This window comes from Salmo trutta, chromosome 4 (genome assembly GCF_901001165.1).
Source record: "Salmo trutta chromosome 4, fSalTru1.1, whole genome shotgun sequence".
In the NCBI taxonomy this organism is placed as follows: domain Eukaryota; kingdom Metazoa; phylum Chordata; class Actinopteri; order Salmoniformes; family Salmonidae; genus Salmo; species Salmo trutta.
Genome location: NC_042960.1, coordinates 65,691,683 through 65,715,891, shown reverse-complemented (window position 1 = coordinate 65,715,891; position 24,209 = coordinate 65,691,683). Strand labels below are relative to the sequence as shown.

The 24,209-nt window shown below is 43.5% G+C and overlaps 1 protein-coding gene and 1 long non-coding RNA gene across 2 annotated transcripts; both read right to left on the bottom strand.

Annotated features, from left to right (window-relative positions):
* Nucleotides 1-391: 391 nt before the first annotated feature.
* On the bottom strand, nt 392-1,429 carry LOC115192895 (uncharacterized). Its single transcript, XR_003878007.1, has 2 exons — nt 1,136-1,429; nt 392-994 (listed from the first exon to the last, which is right to left on the bottom strand). It is a non-coding gene; the product is annotated as an uncharacterized LOC115192895 (long non-coding RNA).
* A 369-nt stretch (nt 1,430-1,798) lies between these two features.
* ap4e1 (adaptor related protein complex 4 subunit epsilon 1) lies at nt 1,799-20,405 on the bottom strand. The gene is made up of 22 exons (XM_029751826.1): nt 20,050-20,405; nt 17,040-17,111; nt 16,597-16,720; nt 14,498-14,571; nt 14,257-14,378; nt 13,726-13,885; nt 13,071-13,237; nt 12,725-12,798; nt 12,477-12,599; nt 12,204-12,313; nt 11,588-11,727; nt 10,516-10,628; nt 9,772-9,887; nt 9,333-9,517; nt 8,770-8,890; nt 8,443-8,554; nt 7,591-7,741; nt 5,262-5,505; nt 4,212-4,826; nt 3,807-3,997; nt 2,830-2,993; nt 1,799-2,644 (listed from the first exon to the last, which is right to left on the bottom strand). Exons 1-22 carry the CDS (start codon nt 20,188-20,190, stop codon nt 2,472-2,474), a joined length of 3,492 nt encoding a protein of 1,163 aa, XP_029607686.1. The 5' UTR covers nt 20,191-20,405; the 3' UTR covers nt 1,799-2,471.
* Between the last annotated feature and the right edge of the window lie 3,804 nt (nt 20,406-24,209).

Sequence of the window (24,209 nt, the reverse complement as noted above, 5' to 3'; positions counted from 1 at the left end):
AGAAATCCGAGTTTAACAAGTCATGGAAATATTGTTGAGAAGCTTCTATGCTGTCCATTTAGAACTCCTAAAAGCAATTCACCAGCTATTTGAGGGAATCATGAAATGTGATTTTTTTTAGCATATGACAGCAATCACAAACCTGTTGTAATGATAGTAACAGTGAAATTAAGTGATCCACTTCTCACTTAACTAGGTCTACCTGTAGTATTTTACACAAACAACAAAAACATGGAACCAGGTAAGACCGAGATAAAGTCCCTACTTCTCCTGTTTAAAGGCTACTATCCCACAACTGTAATACATTACTACAACACTAGACTACATTTTAACACTAGTCTGTGTGTTTACGTTTGAAGTCCTTCCACTACAATAAAAATACTTTCACAGCTGAAGCATGCACGGTTATTTTATTGTACATTTACAATTCCTAGTTTTTAAAACAATGTCATAAAATGTTTTAAAATATACACAATTCTTATTTTATTGATTAAATGTTTACAGTAGTTATGCACATGATACAAACAATTCTTAATACAAGTGTTATCCTCAAGTCTTGAATCTTAAAACTTCTTTTCACATGGTTACTGGTGTTGCATGTTCAAGGTAATGAATGATTACCTAAACAGACGAGTAAAAGGTTAAATGTCCGGTTTATTAACTAAAGTAAGCAGAACTGCAGACAGGCACTAAAGTACACTGGTCTCTTTGTACTACAGGCACAAATGAACATGTCTCCTTGGCATCAGATCATAAGGTGTTTGGTTGGTTATCTTTGTGTTAGCGTTCAAATTACATACAATTCTTCAGTTCCATTAAAAAAATATCCACTTTTAGCACTCAAGCTTTTACAAAACGAAAAAGGCAAAAAAATGATTTGCATCTGAACACACATTGAAAAGTAACAGATGAACTTCGTCCCCTGGCTATGGCGCACAGCAAGCATGAGGAGGACGTGTGTAGTGGAATAGATTAATGGTAGACTAACTGATATCTGAGGGGAACACATGAAGCAAAACATTTTTTTTACTTAAAGCTCTTTTATCTTGTATTTTACAAGATAACCAAATATATTCTATAAGAATATCCAATAAATAAGTTTGAAATGCTGCATTGTTATAAAAAATATAATCACCAATGACTCTTGGGTTTCAGCTCTTGCCTGTGAATTGGAAATCAAACGCATACTGTTAGTAGATCATTATTAGATGCAGCGTCTGGAGAACATAACATGCATGACAATGACAGTTCAGTATAACATGTACTGTTAAACTGAAACATTTCTGCCTTGATAATACCTTTCTGAATATTGATCATGTAATTAACTTAACTACTGAAGCTTTTGTGAGCCATTCGACAGCAGCTACAAGAGAGAGGGAGAGAGGAGGATAGCTACAAGAGAGAGAGGAGGAAGCTACAAGAGAGAGGGAGAGAGGAGGAAGCTACAAGAGAGAGGGAGAGAGGAGGAAGCTACAAGAGAGAGGGAGAGAGGAGGAAGCTACGAGAGAGAGGGAGAGAGGAGGATAGCTACAAGAGAGAGGGAGAGAGGAGGATAGCTACAAGAGAGAGGGAGAGAGGAGGAAGAGAGGGAGAGGAGGAAGAAGAGAGAGGGAGAGAGGAGGAAGAGAGAGGAGGAAACAGTCAAGGAGACCAATAATACCAATAATCAGGTAAAAGATCAAATGGGAAACATGGCCAAGAATCCCATGACTTCTAGACTTCCTGGGCTTCCTTCTCACACAGATAGGGAAGCTTATTAAGTCAAGTCAAAGCTTGTAGAACTGAAAGACAACTGAACTCCTCATTTAATAAGTGTTTATTTCCAGAGGGTGTCTAATACAGAGCACGCTTTCCACTAGTTCCTTCTGAGGCTCACAGCTCACGTTTTCACAAAGAGCTATGTGAAGCGATAAGAACAATTAGTTGTTCCGTTAAAAACGCAATAAATACATGAGCATAAAAAAAAACGTGAAATCACTGTTGAGAAAAATATATAGTAAACACTGAACTGCAAAGACAAGGACACATAACGTCAGCTGCTTCCCACTGTATGTCTCTGTGTGACTGCTTCAATGAGGAGATTCTATGTACTTCAGTTGGCCCCTCAGTGGTGGTGCTCGGGGCCTGTGAGCGCAGGGCTGCACTTCATTCCATAAAGTGGTTTCCTCCCCTTCGTCCTTGTTGACTCTCCTTCACCGATGAGACAAACAACTGGGCAGGTGGAAACCAAATAGACAGGCAGGCCAATTCTCTTCTTTTTTTTTTCTCTCCACGAATTGGTCTTTTGACCAATCGCATCAGATCTTCAGAGCTGATTGGATTAGACCAATTAGTGAAAAAAATGTATCAGAATTGGGCTGCCTGTCTAAACGCATCCTTAGTCGCTGCCATATAACTTTAAAAAAATGATCAGTGAGGTGAACGAAAGCAGAAGGAAGGGAACAACTTCCTGGAATGAGACACGGCCCGGCTCAGGTCTCCGTCAGGGCTTTCTGACAGTGGTAGAGGAGGGAGTCAGGCAGATCAGGGACAGGGGAGCGCAGCCACACGGCCAGAGAGTCAGCGTGGACACGACAGTGCAGCAGACATGGCTGACCCTGACCTTGACCTTGGAGCAGCCGGCACGCCACGATGCCCTCCGACCCTAAAAGGAAAAGGATAAAAAGGTCAAAAGTAATAAAACTTCCATTACCCACTTCATGATGAAGTGGTATTAACAACAGTGTATGACAGTAAGATGTACAATCACAGTATTATGGTAGGCATGAGATTTTCTAAGTGGTCAGGGCTGGGTTAAAGCATTAAGATGAGAGCGCGCAACATGCTGACCTATGATGTCGACAATGTGGAGGTGTAGTTTGCCCTTCAGCGCGTCCAGTGTGGCCGTCAGAGGTTCTTGGTGTTCTGTTGTTACCAGTCGAAGGTTCTGCTTCAAGTCATGAGAGAAAGACAACCACATTTTCCCATAATCCCCTGTGGACACAGTCAACGGCCTGCATAAACACAAACAGGAAGTAGAATGTCAACAGTGTGCACACACAGGAAGTAGTAGTGGCTAACAGAGGCCCCCTAGGCACTAGGTGTAGATCTGAGAGAATTGGATGTAAGAAATAGGGTGGTAGCTCCATTTTGCCCTATGATAGGCCAGATGGAATTGTTGCCATAGTGCCTGTGAAGTAGGGGCGGGAGTTGGCCTGTGAAGCAGGAGCAGGAGTTGGCCTGTGAAGTAGGGGAAGGAGTTGGCCTGTGAAGTAGGGGAAGGAGTTGGCCTGTGAAGTAGGGGAAGGAGTTGGCCTGTGAAGTAGGGGAAGGAGTTGGCCTGTGAAGTAGGGTCAGGAGTTGGCCTGTGAAGTAGGGTCAGGAGTTGGCCTGTGAAGTAGGGTCAGGAGTTGGCCTGTGAAATAGGGTCAGGAGTTGGCCTGTGAAGTAGGGGAAGGAGTTGGCCTGTGAAGTAGGGGAAGTTACGGACAAGTCTACGGGCCTAACTGTCTCCTCCGCTTCAGAAATTCAAAAGATGCCAACACCTGAGAAATCGTGATTTGTCCAAAGCACCGGAACTAATGCTGCCAGTCCTCACGCATCCTTTCGTTACATTTGAGTCATTTAGCAGACGCTCTTATCCAGAACGACTTAGAGCAGTGACTGAGTGCAAAAATGTTTTCCCACTTTGTCGTTGCATTATGACAGCTCTACAGTACCATTCCTGTTCACACAGTCTGTCCACGAGAGGTTAGGATTCAGGGTAACCTGGAAGACAGTACTGACAGTTACAGATAGCAGTAGTTTTACCTGAGGAAGTGTTTTACCTGAGGAAGTGTTTCAGAGAGAGGCTCAGTGAGAACTGTGCTGCCTGGGGCTGGCCCAGGGGTCTCTGGTAGGACAGTAACCCAGCCAGCTCCACCTGGACTGAGGCTCTCTTCATGACAACAGTGTGCAGACAAACCGTCACACTGTGACCCTTAACCTCATTTAACGGACTACCTGAGATACAGGAGATCTGAGGGGGAAAACAGCATGATAGAATCATCAGTTTGACATGAATTACGGGCTGCAAAATTCCTGAAACTTTCACAAAGATCCCTGGTTTTTCTAAATCCCAGTTGGAGGATCCCCTGGTATTTCTGTCTTGATTCTGGGATCTTCCAACCAGGATTTCTGAAAAAAAAACAAGGGAACTTTGTTGTTAAAAGGCCAGTCTGAAACAAATATACCTCCAGTTCTTTGCAGGTGAGCTGCAGTGCCATCTGGTGGAGTGCGGAGTCAGTGTTGTTGGAAATGAAAATCAGCAACACTAAGGCATCCTCTTTATACACTCTACAGGCTGACAGAACCAGGCTGGAGTCCTGGTCCGAGCACAGGGGGGTGAACTCAGAGCGGGCCAGCCCAGAGAGCTCTGCTGGCAGGTGGGAGGTGAGAGGGAGGTCCCTGGGTCTCTCTAGGGCTGGAGCTTGGTGTAGATCTTGTTGTGTTTGTGGGTCTGTCTGTGCGTATGTGGGCGGTAGAACAGCCACCATGCCATTTCCCCTGATCAGAGAGAGAGGTCCTCCTGCCTCTACTCTCTGCTCCATCCCCTCTACATGGGGGCTACCGTTGCTAGTGGTATGGTCCAGTGTTCTCTGGGAGGTCTGTTGAGGTGTGGTGGTGGTAGCAGCACCCCCCTCTGAGGCCACAGTGGTCGAGTCCAGTAGGTTGCTAAGCAGAAGGTTGTCAACGGCAGCGCTGCGAGACGAGTGGGAGGAGTCAGAGGAGCCTTCGCTGGCGCCTGATGAGGACTCCCCTCTGGGTTTCCTTCTGAAGTGTCGGGGCACCGGCTCGGCTCGGCCCATCTGTTGGGGAGAGTACAAGCTGATATCCGACCGCACTCGGCTATTATCCGACCGCACTCGGCTATTATCCGACCGCACTCGGCTAATATCCGACCGCACTCGGCTAATATCCGACCGCACTCGGCTAATATCCGACCGCACTCGGCTAATATCCGACCGCACTCGGCTAATATCCGACCGCACTCGGCTAATATCCGACCGCACTCGGCTATTATCCGACCGCACTCGGCTAATATCCGACCGCACTCGGCTATTATCCGACCGCACTCGGCTAATATCTTAAAGTACTCAGGCAACAAATAATAATTTGTTCTCAACTGACTTACCTAGTTAAATAAAGGTTAAACATTTTTAAAGGGTTTAAATAAAGCCTTAAATACATTTGATTGATTGGCAATGCTTAATGAACAATCAAACAGTAGAAGGTAATCTCACCAGACACACTGAGTTGTGGGATCCCAGGCCAACGAAGAGCGACGAGGCCAGCTGCCGTTTCTCCTGGTCAGGCTCAGGTCCAGAGGAGGGTTTCTGTGTCTGGGAGGGTGGGCTCTGAGGGGAGAGCAGGGGACTGGGCAGCTCCACTAGGGGGGTTGGGGTCTCTCCTGCACTCTGCTGCTGGGCCAGGTACCCGTCCTTCCCCCACACCCTCTTCACCCCGTCCAATTTCAGAGTGGGAGAGCTGAAATAACATCGGGATACTAACCTGGGTCTTCTACAAGATTATATCAAAGAACATGTCATCAGTCTTGTTTAAATTCCTCTGACAATCTACGGTAAATGTCGATGTTCCTCAAGGCTCTGTTCTTGGACCAATACTGTTCTCATTATACACTGAGTCTAGGGCTGTTGCGGTGACTATTACCACCAAACCGGCAGTCATGAATCATGACCGCAGTAAAATTACACATGACCTGCCGAGTCATTGTAATCTCCTCTTATGCACTCTGGACATGCTTTGGTAATACCCAACTTGCTAACTACCATCAGGTCCTAATGGCCTGGTACTCAGGGCTCTACTGTCCCTCCATCAGGTCCTAATGGCCTGGTACTCAGGGCTCTACTGTCCCTCCATCAGGTCCTAATGGCTTGGTACTCAGGGCTCTACTGTCCCTCCATCAGGTCCTAATGGCCTGGTACTCAGGGCTCTACTGTCCCTCCATCAGGTCCTAATGGTCTGGTACTCAGGGCTCTATTGTCCCTCCATCAGGTCCTTATGGCCTGGTACTCAGGGCTCTACTGTCCCTCCATCAGGTCCTAATGGCCTGGTACTCAGGGCTCTACTGTCCCTCCATCAGGTCCTAATGGCCTGGTACTCAGGGCTCTACTGTCCCTCTAACCACTCTGACATCAATCGAAAATCACACGTAAAATGTATCATTAAAACAGTAGACCTATCATACTTGGAAAAAAACCTCACCTCACTGTGATGATCAATTTGAAGAAAGAAGTTCAACAGCAGTTTGAAACAGTGTAAAACATGATTGTTGTGGATGTTGTTTCAAAGCCTAACACAACGAAATGGACAGTGCTTTCTAAAGGTGATGATTCATTCAAAACACCCTCAACCATATTAGAGCTGATGCATAGGCTTATGAGCCTGAGCACAAATATTATGATTGTGCCGTTATACAATAAATAGCCTAGCGCATATTAAACAAAACTGATTCAAGATGTCTTTGGTACTTAATTGGTTTAGCCTATACTCCAAAATTAAACAAACTGTAGAACATATAGGCCAAAGCGATGCTGTATAGCCTAGTAAAATGAATTGTTTTTATAATTAAATTGGGTGACACATTACCTTTAGCTACAGAATACCTCACCACCATTCGTTTCAATCTCCTCCTCTCTCTCTCATTCATTCCTTTCTAGAGCAGGCAGACGGGCTGTCAACAGTTTAGTGAAATAAAACTGTTGAGCATGTCGCGCCAGCGAGAGCATCCTCCTCAAAAAGGGGTTGGGTCGTGGAGTGAAATAAGGGTTGTTGTATTTATTTCTCAGCTGCTCATATTAAGCACATGCTCCGCTATAAAACCAAAGTAGCCCAACAAAACGGACCGGCGGGAAAGCACGCGGCCTCCATTCGCTATTCCAGTGCATACTGACAACATTTATTTACCCCCTGTTCCTGCACATTTGATAAAATGGGCCACTCTAAATCGGAACAAATTTTACATACAAGATTAAATTGAGAATAGTCTGATGGGTGAGAATATGATCACTTGATGAGAGAAGAGGGTGTGCAGCCTGAGGTTAGGAACAGAGAGGAAGCTTTTTTTTTTTTACTACTTTAACAAATCATCAATATTCTATAGTCAAGAACTGCAACGCTGCAGGGTTTTTCATGCTCAACAGTCTCCCGTGTGTATCAACGGTTCACCAACCAAAGGACATCCAGTCAACTTGACAACTGTGGGGAAGCATTGGAGTCAACATGGGCCAGCATCCCTGTGGAACGCTTTCGACACCTTGTAGAGTCCATGCCCTGACTAATTGAGGCTGTTCAGAGGGCAAAAGGAGGAGGTGCAACTCAATATTAGAAAAGTGTTCCTAATATTTTGTAGACTCAGTATATAGGAAACTTCTTGGTTGAAATAACATGGAGTACTAATATAACCCAAAACCACAAAGTACCAGTGGTGAGTTAGTCCGTCTGAGCTATACACTGACAACCACAGAGACTTTTCTTTGCATAGTTGAAGCCAAATTCAGTTGTCTTATTTCATCATCATTAGTGGACACTGTGAGAGTGATGAGAACATACCCTTCTTGGTGAGATAGCTCAGTGCTAATTCCAGACAGGCCTGAGCTCATAGAGAGCAGAGTAGGAGACCGTCTGTCTGTCAGTCTGTCTGTGATGCTGCAGGATGACAGACTGACAGGCAGGGACAGACCATAGGGCTCCAGGCTCAGAGCTGAGAAAGAGATGGGAAGACACTTTATTTATCCCCAAGTCATTTGTCATACAGCAGCCATGTTACCAGCAGCCATGTTTACCAGCAGCCATGTTTACCAGCAGCCATGTTTACCAGCAGCCATGTTACCAGCAGCCATGTTACCAGCAGCCATGTTACCAGCAGCCATGTTACCAGCAGCCATGTTACCAGCAGCCATGTTACCAGCAGCCATATTAAAAACAACAGACCATAACAATGAATATGTAGAGGGTCAAATGGACTGGATTTGACTGTCTGGGTAGTGAAATGTCTTTTGTGTCAAAAAAACAAAACTAATATATATATATAAGTTTCATAAAACTATATATACATACATACATACATACATACTCACTCCATTTAGGAGACACTTTTTCCAAAGCGACTTAGCCAGCCATCCAGTCAGTCAGTCAGTCAGTCAGTCAGTCAGTCAGTCAGTCAGTCAGTCAGTCAGTCAGTCAGTCAGTCAGCCAGCCAGCCATCCAGTCAGCCAGCCAGTCAGCCACAGCCAGCTAGTCAGTCAGCCAGCCAGTCAGTCAGCCAGTCACAGTCAGTGTCAGTCAGCCAGCCAGCCAGTCATTTTACCAACATTTGATCACAGGAAGTAATTACAAAAAAATGTAAATAATTAGAAATACTTTTCTAGTAAAACAACAAAGTGGAGGATGTCAACGTGTTACCTTTCTCCTGGACCAGGTCCTCCTGTCTCTGATGAGGAGATTTGTAAGGAGCTGCCCCAGCAGCCAACGCCTCAGACACATAGCCATCCAGGAAGGACAGGGACGAGTCTACCTGAGGAATGAAACAACACCACAGCCAACTCAGACAGGAAATGATTAGATCAACTGCAAATATTAAGTAGATCAATACTTTGGGATGTCTGCTCTTGGCCAGAGAGACAACCTGGCTGAATAAAGTTTAAATAAAGAAGATAAACATTTTGTTTATAGAGCCGATGACGTTCCGTGGGGTAGCAGTGCAAGTTTTGCCAATAGATGGCGGTGTACCTCCAGGCTTTCTAGCCTGCCCTCGGCTGGCAGTACCCTGGCTCGGAGCTTTGTATCCTGGCTAAGGATCATCAGTTCCTGGGCCCTTTGCCGGAGCACCGTATTCAGAGACCCAGAGTACCTGCATTTACATCAAATTACAGAGTGACTTAGTTAGCGCATTCATCTAAAGCAGGTAAAGAAATAACATATCACTTCTGACATCTTCAGAAGATCCACTACTAGCAAAACCATCTAGTGAGAAGTGTGAGCGTAGGAAATAAGCCTGAAATGCAGCCCGGTTTTGTGCTAACATTCGTTCCTACTCTGTGTCATATAGGGGTGGCAGGTAGCCTAGCAATTAGAGCGTTGGGCCAGTAACCGAAAGGTCGCTGGTTCGATTCCCTGAGCCGACAAGGTAAAAAAAACAACATGCTGATGTGCCCTTGAGCAAGGCACGTGACCCTAATTGCTCCTGTAAGTCGCTCTGGAAAAGAGCGTCTGCTAAATGACTAAAATCTCAAAATGTGACACCGAGTGGAATGTTAGCCCAAACAGACTTTGGACACAGGGAAGACATGTACCTCTCACACACATCTCTGGCCAGGGCCACAGACACTGGGCTGGAGCACAGCTTGGTCATGGCCCCCAGTACCCAGCTCCTGGTCTCAGTGGAGGTGTGTCTCTGGTCTAGTAGTCTGGCCAGCAGTCTCATAACGCTGCCTGGGTCTGAGTCCTCCTCTCTCAGGTAGGAATACTCACCCAGCACCTACAGTAGGTGGGAGAAGAAGAAGGGACCAGGGGAAAATCACAGAGGTGATCAGGAAGTTAGATTTCTTTGGTTTGTGGTAGGTCTATTTGAATGTTGATATCAGAAAGTAGGAATTAATTATTCATCAGGAATAAATCACAACCCTGCTTCATTTAAGAAACAATCTAAATAAAATGGCTCTTTAAATGTCTTCCCTTGAAACTGGAAACAGAGTTAAATCATTTTAGCAGTATCCAAGACAGTGTACTGACCCAGCTGATGACCTGTAGGAAGCGTTGGGGCAGCTTGGCCGTCTCCCCCTGGAGTAAGGACATGTAGGAGTCCACAGCAAATAGCCTCAGCTGCCTGTCCTCCACATTATCAACACCTGGAGCAGCAGAGGCAGGCATTAACACCTGGAATCAATTACTGCATGTAAACCATGGATGGGGTCAATTACATTCAATTAAGTCCATTTGGGAAGAAAAAAACATTTAGGGAAATTAGAATTAAAATGTGAGTTATGTGAAAAAATGTAAAAGTCAGTTTACTTCCTGAACTGAAATGGACTTGACCCCAACCTGACATAAACGGAATTAATGTCAACCACTAGTATCATCTGAAAACACAACGCGCCAGGTTCAGCCTGTTCATTGGTTTACTTACCTTCAGCCAGTAATCTAAGGAAGGTTCAGCCTGTTCATTGGTTTACTTACCTTCAGCCAGTAATCTAAGGAAGGTTCAGCGTGTTCATTGGTTTACTTACCTTCAGCCAGTAATCTAAGGAAGGTTCAGCCTGTTCATTGGTTTACTTACCTTCAGCCAGTAATCTAAGGAAGGTTCAGCGTGTTCATTGGTTTACTTAACTTTAGCCAGTAGTCTAAGGAAGGTTCAGCCTGTTCATTGGTTTACTTACCTTCAGCCAGTAATCTAAGGAAGGTTCAGCGTGTTCATTGGTTTACTTAACTTTAGCCAGTAGTCTAAGGAAGGTTCAGCCTGTTCATTGGTTTACTTACCTTCAGCCAGTAATCTAAGGAAGTTGTTAGGGATGTCAGGCTGCATCACGTCTCCCCCCAGAGAAAACACAGAGTTCATAGTCTGGATGAACCACACATTGTCTGGGGCATACGTAGAGTGTTTATAGGAACAACAGACCATTGGGATTGGCGTCATGAATGAAAGAGCAACAACAGAACAGATACAAACTGGCCTCCCGAGTGGCGCAGCGGTCTAAGGCACTGCATTGCAGCGCTTGAGACGTCACTACAGCCTGGGGTTCAATCCCAGGCTGTATCACAACCGGCCGTGACTTGGCTCATTGCGCTCTAGCGACTCCTTGTGGCGGGCCGGGCGCCTGCAAGCTGACCACGATCGTCAGTTGAACGGTGTTCCCTCTAATAAATTGGTGAGGCTGGCTTCCTGGTTAAGTGAGCGGGTGTTAAGAAGCGCAGCTTGAGGGTTATGTTTCGGATGACGCATGACTCGACCTTTGCCTCTCCCGTGCCCGTTGGGGAGTTGCAGCGATGAAACAAGATCGTAATTGGATATCATGAAATTGGGGAGAAAAAGGGGGTCAAATTACAACAACAACAAAAAAGAACAGATACAAAACTGTCTGTCCCATTATCATCATAGTCTCAGGTCCAGCAGTTCTGGGTTTCTCCAGATCTCACTGATACACTTGTTAGCCAGGCCTGCAGGCCAGAGAGAAACCAGGCCTACAATCAACAGAGAGAAACCAGGCCTGCAATCAACAGAGAGAAACCAGGCCTGCAGGCCAGAGAGAAACCAGGCCTACAATCAACAGAGAGAAACCAGGCCTACAATCAACAGAGAGAAACCAGGCCTACAATCAACAGAGAGAAACCAGGCCTACAATCAACAGAGAGAAACCAGGCCTACAATCAACAGAGAGAAACCAGGCCTGCAATCAACAGAGAGAAACCAGGCCTGCAATCAACAGAGAGAAACCAACAGAAATATTATGAACGTCTTTGATTGTAGCTACTAGCTAGTCCTAAGTAAACCCATTCCCATTAGCATGATGTCCACAGCTCCCATGGTCAAGACTCAATAATGAAAGGATATTTTTCAGCTAGTTCTGCTACTTTCCCCACGAGGTCTATAGTGCTGTAGTCGTCACAGGTCAGCCTGAGGAACTCAAGCATCTTCTCGACGATCACTGTAACGTTCTGGGCATTGGTGATGCGGAAGAGTAACTCCAGTGTCTGTTGGGGAGAGGAGGGGAAGGGGAGAGCATATTGATTGACACGTCATGAAGGGTTGTCAAATTCTGGAAACGTTCCCAAAGTTCCCAGTTTTTTTTCTCCATAAATCCCGGTAGGAGGATTCCAAGTTCACTCACTACTTATTCCGGGAATCCTCCAACTGAGATCTATTGAAAACCTGGGAACTTTGGGAAAAACGTTAAGAATTTTGCAACCCCACCTATGAGTACAGTAAATGCCAAAGCCCTGCCACACAATGGTATCTCCTGCCTCACTCACCTCGCGCTTAATGATGATGTCAGAGTGGTCCAGACACTATGATGACTGACCTCACGCTTAAAGATGATGTCAGAGTGGTCCAGACACTATGATGACTCACCTCGCGCTTAAAGATGATGTCAGAGTGGTCCAGACACTATGATGACTCACCTCGCGCTTAATGACGTCAGAGTGGTCCAGACACTATGATGACTCACCTCGCGCTTAATGATGACATCAGAGTGGTCCAGACACTCTATGATGGTCATCTGGTGAGGCAGGGCCAGGTTAGCATCCTGCTGCACCACGTACGTCAGAGCCTTCAGACCTAAGATCACACGTGTAATACTCACTATAGGAGTGTCCAGCAGGCAAGTTCTTTCAACTACGTCAATACAACTGACGTACAAAACAGTTGTGGTGTTTTGTACGTCATGTAAAAAAAGGATTAGGTCCATCTTCTGACCACACTGAACATGGAGGGATCTTACCCAGATATTTGAGGTTGATCTTAGGCGATAGGACAAAGTTCCCGATGCATTCCGCTGCTTTCTCCAACAGTTGTGACTTTGGATGAACTGTATAGATGGTCTTCACACACTCAAATAAAATGGCTGAAAAATAACAAGTTAAACCAAAAGCATTGGAGGGGTTGGTGCAACAATGTCTGCGCATGAAGGGCAGATGTGTGCTGACAAGTCTCGTAGAGGACACCTTGTGAGGTACACGCATGACATACCGTAAGTAATGTTGTGATTCATCTCTGCTCTTCTTAACGACTCCTCCAGTACATCATACATCACCTCACTAGTGCTGTAAAACCCAGAGGAACATCTTAGTTAGAAAACAGAGTTGCCCTTCTGAGACTACAACAAACTCTCACCTAAATAGACAACGATTATAGGGCCAGTCTCCCAGATAACAGCTGAACTAAAAAGCTTCATGGACAATCTCCATAGAAAGTGCTTCTTAATCCAGGGTTAACAGGCCCAGAGTTCTACTCAATCAGGTGACACCAGAATGTGAGGGGGGTAGGGTGGGGTCGGACAGAAACATATGTAGAATGATATGATATACTACTGTACCCCTGGTCTTCCTTCCCCAGGTAGGCCAGTATTCTGAGCAGCTGTATTTGAAGCCAGGGCGCAGGAACACTGTGGTAGTTGAAGTCCAGGGGGAGTTTACCTCCTACCACCTGCCTCAGGATGGTTACCATGCTCCCGGTCAGATCCTTGTAACTCTCTGGGTTCTCCTGGAGATATTGGGGAAACAGCAAGTTGTTTATAGTCTTATAGGACACCACATTGGCTAGTATAGTCTGTACTTACGTGGCACAAATAAAAACAATATATGTTTGTGATTTATGTAATCAATGTGAAAATGAATTGGTAGAACAATTCCACTGTAGCTGGGTGCTACTGTTAAGACTATTTGATTACCCAAGATTTTATTTTTTAAATTTAACTAGGCAAGTCAGTTAAGAACATTTAAGAACACATTCTTATTTACAATGACAGCCTACCCCAGCCAAACACGCTGGGCCAATTGTGTGCGGCCCTATGGGACTCCCAATCACAGCCAGATGTGATACAGCCTGGATTCAAACCAGAGACTGTAGTGACAACCTCTTGCACTGAGATGCAGCGCCTTAGACCGCTGCGCCACTCGAGAGCCTAGTTAACTCCAAGTCTTTTTTCAGTGATATGGATGAAGAAATGATGCAATTATGACAGGAAGTACCTTGATGAGCTGTAGGTAGATGTGTAGAGAGGCTGTCATGACTCCAGGGTCTTTGTCACACAGGGCCTTCCTAAACTTGCTGTGGATGTGTTGCACCTGGTTAGGTGCGATCAGGTAGAACTTGTACAGAGCCAGGACTGCTTTCCTCCGGATGATCTCCCTGTGGACAGATAAAAGTTGGACTAATTGCTCTTAACACTTACCCTACGCCTATTATAAATATCCTTTGCTATTTATTTTACATTTTTAGATGTGATATGTTTTATGACTGCTGCAAGATGTATTGCCTCTCTGAGGACATTAAAAGTTCATAATCTAAAAAATAAAATAAAAAAGGTTTCTGAAAATGGGTAAAGAGCCCTAAATCGGAGCGTTGTCATAACACAAGCAACAGCAATGTTGTGGGTTCAATGCCTACAGAGATCACACACACCAAACTAATGACTCACTCACTGCACTTTAAGTCACGTTTGCCCATAAAGTGAGACTGAGCAAAGTATAAGAATCCGTATGTAATATTAAAGTCCTTACTTTGGATGTGTGAGTTTCTCCTCCACCACTGGCAGGATGGCAGGTATCATATCTTTGGGAAACATCTGACTGACGACAGTTAGAGCCATGCACACCTCGATCAGGTTGGTACTCTGCAAATCCTGTCAAAACAACAACACCACCAAGTCTATAAAACAACATCAACAACAACGTCTTGCAATATTCATTCAACTACTGCATGTGGAAACCCAAGGACAACAAATCAGGGTTGGAAATGCACCTTTAAGACTGTGTTCACCAGGAGTAGCAGAAACTCATCCGTTTCATTAAGGAACAAGGATACAGCAAGGTAACCTGGAGACACAGATTAAATCAACACAACTATTGGACACGTTAAAAATATTTAATAGTTTGAATTTTAATAAAATATGTTACAGTAAAGCTAGGCTTTCTGAATCGTTAACAAATCAAAATGATAAAATGGTATAGTAAGTAATTCCAGGAGAATATAACATACCGATTATTTATATAAATATCATATGAACACATAACATCTTATGAATATGTATGTCTATGGAACATACCCATCCTATGAATATGTATGTCCATGGAACATACCCATCCTATGAATATGTATGTCTATGGAACATACCCATCCTATGAATATGTACAGTACCAGTCAAAAGTTTGGACACACCTACTCATTCAAGGGTTTTTCTTTATTTTTACTATTTTCTACATTGTAGAATAATAGTGAATACATCAACTATGAAATAACACATATGGAATCATGTAGTAACCAAAAAAAGTTAAACAAATCAAAATATATTTTATATTTGAGATTCTTCAAAGTAGCCACCCTTTGCCTTAAATGACAGATTTGCACACACTTGGCATTCTCTCAACCAGCTTCATCAGGTAATCACCTGGAATGCATTTCAATTAACAGGTGTGCCATTTCCAAAGTTAATTTGTGGAATTTCTTTCCTTCTTAATGTGTTTGGGCCAATCAGTTGTGTGGTGACAAGGTAGGGGTGATATGCAGAAGACAGCCCTATTTGGTAAACGACCAAGTCCATATTATGGCAAGAACAGCTCAAATAAGCAAAGAGAAACGACAGTCCATCATTACTTTAAGGCATGAAGGTCAGTCAACACGGAACATTTCAAGAACTTTGAACGTTTCTTCAAGTGCAGCCGCAAAAACCATCAAGCGCTATGATGAAACTGTCTCATGAGAACCGCCACAGGAAAGGAAGACCCAGAGTTACCTCTGCTGCAGAGGATAAGTTCATTAGAGTTACCAGCCTCAGAAATTGAGCCCAAATAAATGCTTCAGAGAGTTCAAGTAACAGACACATCTCAACATCAACTGTTCAGAGAAGACTGCGTGAATCAGGCCTTCATGGTCGAATTGCTGCAAAGAAACCACTACTAAATGACACCAATAATAAGAAAAAACTTGTTTGGGTCAAGAAACACGAGCAATGGACATTAGACCGGTGGAAATCTGTCCTTTGGTCTGATGAGTCCAAATTGGAGATTTTTGGTTCCAACCTCCATGTCTTTGTGAGATGCAGAGAAGGTGAACGAATTATCTCCGCATGTGTGGTTCCCATCGTGAAGCATGGAGGAGGAGTTGTGATGGCGTGGGGGTGCTTTGCTGGTGACACTGTTAGTGATTTATTTAGAATTCAAGGCACACTTAACCAGCATGGCTACCACAGCATTCTGCAGCAATACGCCATCCCAACTGGTTTGCGCATAGTGGGACTATCATTTGTTTTTCAACAGGACAATGACCCAACACACCTCCAGGCTATGTAAGGGCTATTTGACCAAGAAGGAGAGTGATGGAGAGCTGCATCAGATGACCTGGCCGCCACAATCACCCAACCTCAACACAATTGAGATGGTTTTGGAAGAGTTGAAGCTGGTTGAGAGAATGCCAAGAGTGTGCAAAGCTGTCATCAAGGCAAAGGGTGGCTACTTTGAATAATCTTAAATATTTTTAACACTTTTTTGGTTAGTACATGATTCCATATGTGTTATTTCATAGTTTTGATGTCTTCACTATTATTCTACAATGTAGAAAATAGTAAAAATAAAGAAAAACCCTTGAATGAGTAGGCGTATCCAAACTTTTGACTGGTACTGTATGTCTATGGGACGTCCCCATCCTATGAATGTGTGTGTCTACAGAACGTACCCATCCTATGAATGTGTGTGTCTACAGAACGTACCCATCCTATGAATGTGTGTGTCTACAGAACGTACCCATCCTATGAATGTGTGTGTCTACAGAACGTACCCATCCTATGAATGTGTGTGTCTACAGAACGTACCCATCCTATGAATGTGTGTGTCTACAGAACGTACCCACTCTCTTCTCCAGGACACTGCCCTGCTGGGCCAGCTTGATGGCGTGAATGTAACTGAAGGACGCCTGGTAACCCAGCATCTCACAGTAGATGGCTCTCACCATTATTTCCTTCATCTGACGCTGAAATTACATTATTATACGTCAACATTACTTCACGTGGCAACCATTTGACTGAGAAGAATGTCCAAATATTCAATTCAATACAGTGTTAAAATACAGTGTTTTGGTTCCCCTCTGGTGCACTTATTAAGAAAGCTGTTGCCACGGTACTAGTAACACACTCCACAAATAATACAAGTAAACAGATCTATAAATCTGCCTCAGTGATGACAGATTCATGTCTTTGTCGTCAAAGACAAACGGAGTGTCAGAATGATTAGATATTTTTTTTACGGACACATTGCAATGCTCTCTGATGGGAAGATGAAGTGAGACTTACCATGGTGGTGTTGGGAGATGCTACCTGCTCCTTGATAGACGCCAGTTCCTTTTTAATAAGCTTTTCCTCCTCCTGGAAATAAAGACAATGGGAATGTTTGTATAGAGTGAGGGCCAGGTGTAGTGGGGCCTGCATAGGCTCTGGTCTTTGTTTTGCTCTTTTCCATATTATGTCCATCTCTGATAAGCTACCCAGGAAAGGACTGAAAAATAGCCCATAGTAATATATGTAGCCTTAGAAATAAGGTTCATGAAATCAATAACTTGCTAATATCAGATAACATTCATATATTAGCCATTTCTGAGACTCACTTAGATAATTCATTTTATGATACAGCATTAGCAATACAAGGACATAACATCTATAGAAGAGAGGAATGCTTATGGGGGAGGTGTTGCTGTATATATTCAGAGCCATATCCCTGTAATGCTTAGAGAAGATCTTATGTCAAGTGTCATTGAAATGTTGTGGTTGCAGGTTCACCGGGAATATCTAAAGCCTTTTCTTTTGTGGTGTTTCTATAGGCCACCAAGTGCTAACAGTCAGTATCTAAATAATGTGTGAGATGCTTGACAGTGTATGTGATGTAAACAGAGAGGTCTACTTTCTTGGGGACCTGAATATTGAGAGTAAGATTCTCACTGTAACCAGTGCCTGTAATCTTGTTCAGGTTATTAATCAACCTACCAGGGTGTTTACAAACACTACAGGAACAAGATCATCTACATGTATTGATCACATGTTTACTAATACTGTAGAAATTTGTTCTAAAGCTGTATCGGTACCCATTGGATGCAGTGATCACAATATAGTGACTATATCCAGGAAGGCCAAAGTTCCAAAAGCTGGGCCTAAAATAGTGTATAAGAGATCATACAATAGATTTTGCAGTGACTCTTACGTGGATGATGTTAAAATATCTGTTGGTCTGATGTGATTAATAAGGAGCATCCAGACGCTGCACTTGATGAATTTATGAAATTGCTTCTTCCAATTATTGATAAACATGCACCTGTTAAGAAACTGAGTGTTAGAACTGTTAAGGCTCCATGGATTAATGAGGAATTGAAAAACTGTATTGTTGAAAGAGATGGGGCTAAAGGAGTGGCTAATAAGTCTGGCTGCATATCTGATTTACTGCAAATTGAGAAATGATGCGACTAAACTCAACAAAAAGAAGAAGAAACTGTATTATGAAGCCAAGATCAATGATATAAAGAATGATGGAAAAAAACGTTGGCGTACTTTAAATGAAATTATGGGCAGAAAGACAAATTCAACTCCATCTTTCATCTAATCAGATGGCTTATTCATCACAAACCATTTGATATTGACAATTATTTTAATGATTACTTCATTGGCAAAGTGGGCAAACTTAGGCAGGAAATGCCAACAACGAACAGTGAGAAATTGTATTCATACATAAAAAAAACAATTAATGAAAGAAAAGCAGTGCAAGTTTGAATTTTGTCAAGTTAGTGTGAAAGAGATGGGAAAAGTATTGTTATTGATCAATAATGACAAACCTCCTGGCATTGACAACTTAGATGGAAAGCTACTGAGGATGGTAGCTGACTCTATAGCCACTCCTATCTGTCATATCTTTAATCTGAGCCTAGAGGAAAGTCTTTGTCCTCAGGCCTGGAGGGAATTTAAAGTCATTCCTTTACCCAAGAGTGGTAAAGCAGCCTTTACTGGTTCTAACAGCAGACCTATCAGCTTGTTGCCAGCTCTTAGCAAACTGTTGGAAAAAATTGTGTGTTGACCAAATACAATGCTATTCTCTGTAAACAAATTAATAGACTTTCAGAGAAGGGCACTCAACATGTACTGCACTGGCACAAATGACTGATGATTGGTTGAAAGAAATTGATCAAAAGATTGTGGGAGCTGTACCGATTTCATTGCAGCCTTTGATATTATTGACCATAACCTGTTGTTGAGAAAAGGTATGTGTTATGGCTTTTCAACCTCTGCCATATCATGAATTCAGAGCTATCTATCTAATAGAACTCAAAGGGTTTTCTTTAATGGAAGCTTCTCTAATGTCAAACATGTAAAGTGTGGTGTACAGCAGGGCAGCTCTCTAGGTGTTCTACTCTGTTCTATTTTTCCAATGACCTGCCGCTGGCATTAAACAAAGCCTGTGTGTCCATGTATGCTGATGATTCAACCATATACGCATCAGCATCAGCAACCACAGCTAGTGAAGTAACTGAAACCCTTAACAAAGAGTTGCAGTCTGTTTTGGAATGGGTGGCCAGTAATAAACTGGTCCTGAACATCTCTAAAACTAAGAGCATTGTATTTGGTACAAATCATTCCCTATGTTCTAGACCTCAGCTGAATCTGGTAATGTATGGTGTGGCTGTTGAACAAGTTGAGGAGACTAAATGACTTGGTGTTACCTTAGATTGTAAACTGTCATGGTCAAAACATATAGATTCAATGGTTGTAAAGATGGGGAGAGGTTTGTCTGTAATAAAGAGATGCTCTACTTTTTTGACATCACACTCCACAAAGCAGGTCCCGCAGGCTCTAGTTTTATCTTATTTTGATTATTGTCCAGTCATATGGTCAAAAGCTGCAAAGACATGTTTGTGTAACTGACATACGCACTAATGTGTTTAATATAAATTGTAAAGTATTTTGTCTGCAATGTCTTTTTCGTTGTCAGACCCCAGTATTAGCTGTCGCCACTGGCGTCAGCTAATGTGGGGATCCTAATAAATCAACATCAATTCGACTCGCTGTCTCAAGCATACGGCGTAGGCTTGACGTTGAAGAGAATTTGGGGGATCCGTGGACACTAGTAAATAATTACAGTTTTGTTTCAGAGTGGTTCATTGTGGCTAGACAGGTAGCTGTGGGCACTAGTTAATACACCACAAATTGTAGCGAAAGTGTACAGATAGCTAGCCACCTAATTTTAGCTATACTACTCCTGTCAGCATCGATGCTGACCATAATGTGTAAGGCAACTGGCCAAAGAGCTGGCTACGGTACTCACATGTTTGGATGTCAGTTCAGTGATTCCTTTGATCAGATTCCCTAATTTGGAGGAGGGGGAAAGTTTCCCAGCTCCTGCCTGCGAGTCTAGCGAAAGGAGGCTCGGGAGAGCAGACAGAGTCTTCTCGACAACATCACTCATGGCGACGCTCAAAGCAGGCCGCAAACAGCTAGCTTCTTGCTCGTAAAGTACACCTAGTAAATCCTTTGCTCATAACACTGATATTGTCTTAAAAATAATGCATACCTGTTTATCTACAGTTGAAACTAGTGTTCATGTTTTTTTTAAAGGTAACGTTAGCTAGCTCCAGTCGGCCATTGTTTTGATTCAGCAAGTTCCGTTCGGTGATGTCACTTCCGGTCTTTTCTACAAAACTTTATTGGAATCGACCAAGCGTCAACAACCGCCTACCTTCAGTAAATGGAAAGTTCGTGTGGATCAGTTTAGTCAAGTCGATGACCATCGTTGGTCACTGCCTTTCAAAGTGTGTTGCATTATGGTGATAAAAATTGTCCGACTTGCATGTGGACTGCATGAACTTACAAAAACCATGTGATCAAAGGTCATGAAGTTTTGACTGTGACTGCAAATTTTTGCAGTTACTCTTGGGGGTGGCAGGTAGCCTGGCGGGTAGGAGCATTGGACCAGTAACTGAAAGGTTGCTGTATTGAATCCCAGAGCTGACAAGGTAAAACATATTTTGTTCTGTCCCTGAGCAAGGCAGTTAAGCCACTGTTCCCTGGGCGTTGATGACGTGGATGTCGATTAAGGCAGCCCCCCGCACCTCTCTGATACAGAGGGGTTGGGTTAAATGCAGAAGACACCTTTCAGTTGAATGCATTCAGTTGTACAACTGATTAGGTATCCCTTTTACCTTTTTCCTTTCACCAACTTTCACCAACATCCTGCAGACATCGACGAGGCCACAGTGGAGAGGGTCAAAAGCGTCAAGTTCCTTGGACCAGCACATCACTGACAACCTGCAATGGTCCCTTCACACAGACAGCATGGTGAAGAAGGCGCAATAGCACCTCTTCAACCTCAGGAGGCTGAAACAATTTGGCTTGTCCCCCCGAGCCACGGGCTGTTCACCCCGCTACCATCGAGAAGCTGGAGACAGTACAGGTGCATCAAAGCTGAGAGACTGAGAAACAGCATCTATATCCAGGCCATTAGACTGACAGTCCCCACTAGCCAGCCTCCGCCCAATACCCTACCCTGCACCTTAGAGACTACTGCCCTATGTACATAGAGTCATTGAACACTGGACACTTTATACAGTGCATTCGAGAAAGTATTCAGACCCCTTGACTGTTTTCACATTTTGCCTTACTCTAAAATGGATTAAATAAAACTCTTTCCTCATCAATCTACACACAACGCCCCATAAGGACAAAGAGAAAACAGGTTTTTAGAATTTTTAGCAAATTTCTTAAAAATAAAAAAACAGAAATACCTTATTTACATCAGTATTCAGACCCTTTGCTATGAGACTCGAAATTGAGCTCAGGTGCATCCTGTTTCCATTGATCATCCTTGAGATGCTTTATACAATTTGATTGGAGTCCACCTGTGGTAAATTCAATTGATTGGACATGATTTGGAAAGGCACACACCTGTGTATATAAGGTCCCACAGTTGACAGTTCATGTCAGAGACGAAAGAGCCTTGGAAGCAATGGTGGAAGTATTGTGCAGTTATCTCGGTGTGAGGACTATTGGTGAGAATGAGTGGACGATGGTGAAGAAAAATTTAGTAAAGAAGGGCTAAGATTGGAAATGAACAGCAGTTTATGGTTGGAGTGCGATTCAATTCATAGGCAAGGATTTTTTTTTTTGGATGACCCGTTTGCGGTCTCGAAGATGGTGAAGGACGAATTGTGTGTCAAAAGCGCAAAAGGAGAAAACTCTGTGGCTCTACAAAATGTTGACGTATGATGTGGAAAGCTATGATTTTCAGAGTAGGGCACCGGTTAAAGGTGTCATGTCTGGTGTCTCGTTGGACATAGAGGCTGTGTGGTTAAAGGTGTCATCTCTGGTGTCTCGTTGGACACAGAGGCTGTGTGGTTTAGGGATATCATTCCAGGAGTGGTAGACGCACGTCGCTTGAATTGAATGATGGATGGAAAGAAGGAGCAAAGCCGATCGGTTTTTTACTGTTTGATGAGGTGGTTCTCCCGTCTTATGTAAAACTTGGGTATATGAGGTGAGACCGTATGTACAGAAGCCGCTGCAGTGTTACAATTGTAAAAGGTTTGGACACGTGGCAAGTGTATGTCGAAGGAATAAATATGTCGTAGTTGAAGAGTCGGATGAAGCATGTTGCTGTAATTGTGATGGGAATCACGTTCCCGCGTTCCCGGAGTGCCCTGTAACGATGAAGGAGGTGTAGTAGCTGGAATCAGGGCTATCCAGCAGGTCTCCTATGTGAAACACAGGAGGCTTAATTGGGGAGAACGGGCTCAAGGTAATGACTGGAGCGTCATTAGTGGAATGGTATTAAATGCATCAAACACATGGTTTCCAGCTGTTTGATGCCATTCCATTTGCTCCGTTCCAGCCATTATTATGAGCCGTTCTCCCCTCCTGTGATGTTAAAATACCTGAAGCAGTAAGTAGAGGGGATGGTGGTAGATGTCCCACAGTCTGCTGTTCAGCTAGTAGGATCCTGACACACTGACAGTGAAGAAGGTGGACTTCACATTTCAGATCAGGCAGCTCAGTTGTGTGTTTCCTTGGCTGTCATTTTTTTATTTTATTTTAAGAGGCGTTTACATTTACATTTTAGTCATTTAGCAGACGCTCTTATCCAGAGCAACTTACAGTAGTGAATGCATACATTTCATACATTTTTTCTCCATACTGGTCCCCCGTGGAAATCGAACCCACAACCCTGGCGTTGCAAACACCATGCTCTACCAACTGAGCCACTCGCAAATGATAAATTGCACTAGTCAAACTAATTTTTTAAAAATCTAAGAAGTTAGACATCATTGTGAAGATTTCTGGATCTTCAGGACTTTACAGCCAAAAGGTTCTAGGGAGTACTGAATGACGAGGTTCCCCCTCCCAGGTTCCTGAGCCTGTGTAGGGATCTGAATATACATTCAAATATGACTGAAGAAGTACAGGTTTTTGTTTGAAATTCAGGGTAGTAGTGTGAATTTCGTGCGTGTTTTTGGTAATTAGTATGAATTTGTTCATCCAAAACATATTTTGTTTTTGGGGTATTTTTTTACTACCCCTTACAGTAGGTGGTGACAATACATCTTATGAGTGTTAGTCCGGCAATAAACCTCAAGGAAGACGTTCATGTCAGAGCAGAAACTATACCATGAAGTCCAAGGAACTGTCTCTTGATCTCAGAGATAGAATTATGATGAGGCATATATCTGGGGAATTTCTAGAGTGGTGAACATTTCCAAGAGCACAGTGTTCTCCATCATTTGGGAAATGGAAGAAATATGGAACTAAGCAGATTCTGCCTAGAGCTGGCCGTCCGATCAAACTGAGCAACCGGGCAAGAATGACCTTGATCAGGGAGGTGACCAAGAACCAAATGATCACTCTTAACAGAACTTCAGCGTTCCTTGGCTGAAATAGGAGAACCTGCCAGACAAACAAGTCTCTACAGCAATTCACCAATCTGGGTTTTATGGGAGAGTAGCCAGACGGAAGCCATTCCTGAGAAAAAGGCACATGACAGCACAACTGAAGTTTGTAAAAAGGCACGTGAAAGTCAAAAGATTCTGTGGTCTGATGAGACAAAAATGTAACTCTTTGGCCTGAATGCCTAGCGCTATGTCTGGAGAAAAGCAGGCACAACACATCACACGTCTAACAACATCCCTACCGTGAAGCATGGTGGTGGCAGCATCATGCTATGGGGATGCTTTTCAGCAGCTGGGACTGGGAGACTGGTAAGGATAGAGGGAACAATGAATGGAGCCAAATACAGGCAATTCCTTGATGAGAACCTGTTTCAGAGTACAAACTACCTTAGACTGGGTTGAAGATTTATGTTCCAACAGGACAATGACCCTAAGCATACAGCCAAAGGAACGCTGGAATGGCTGCAAAACAAGAATGTGTAAGTCCTTGAGTGGCTCAGCCAAAGCCCAGACTTGAACCCCATTGAAAATCTGTGGAACGACTTGAAGA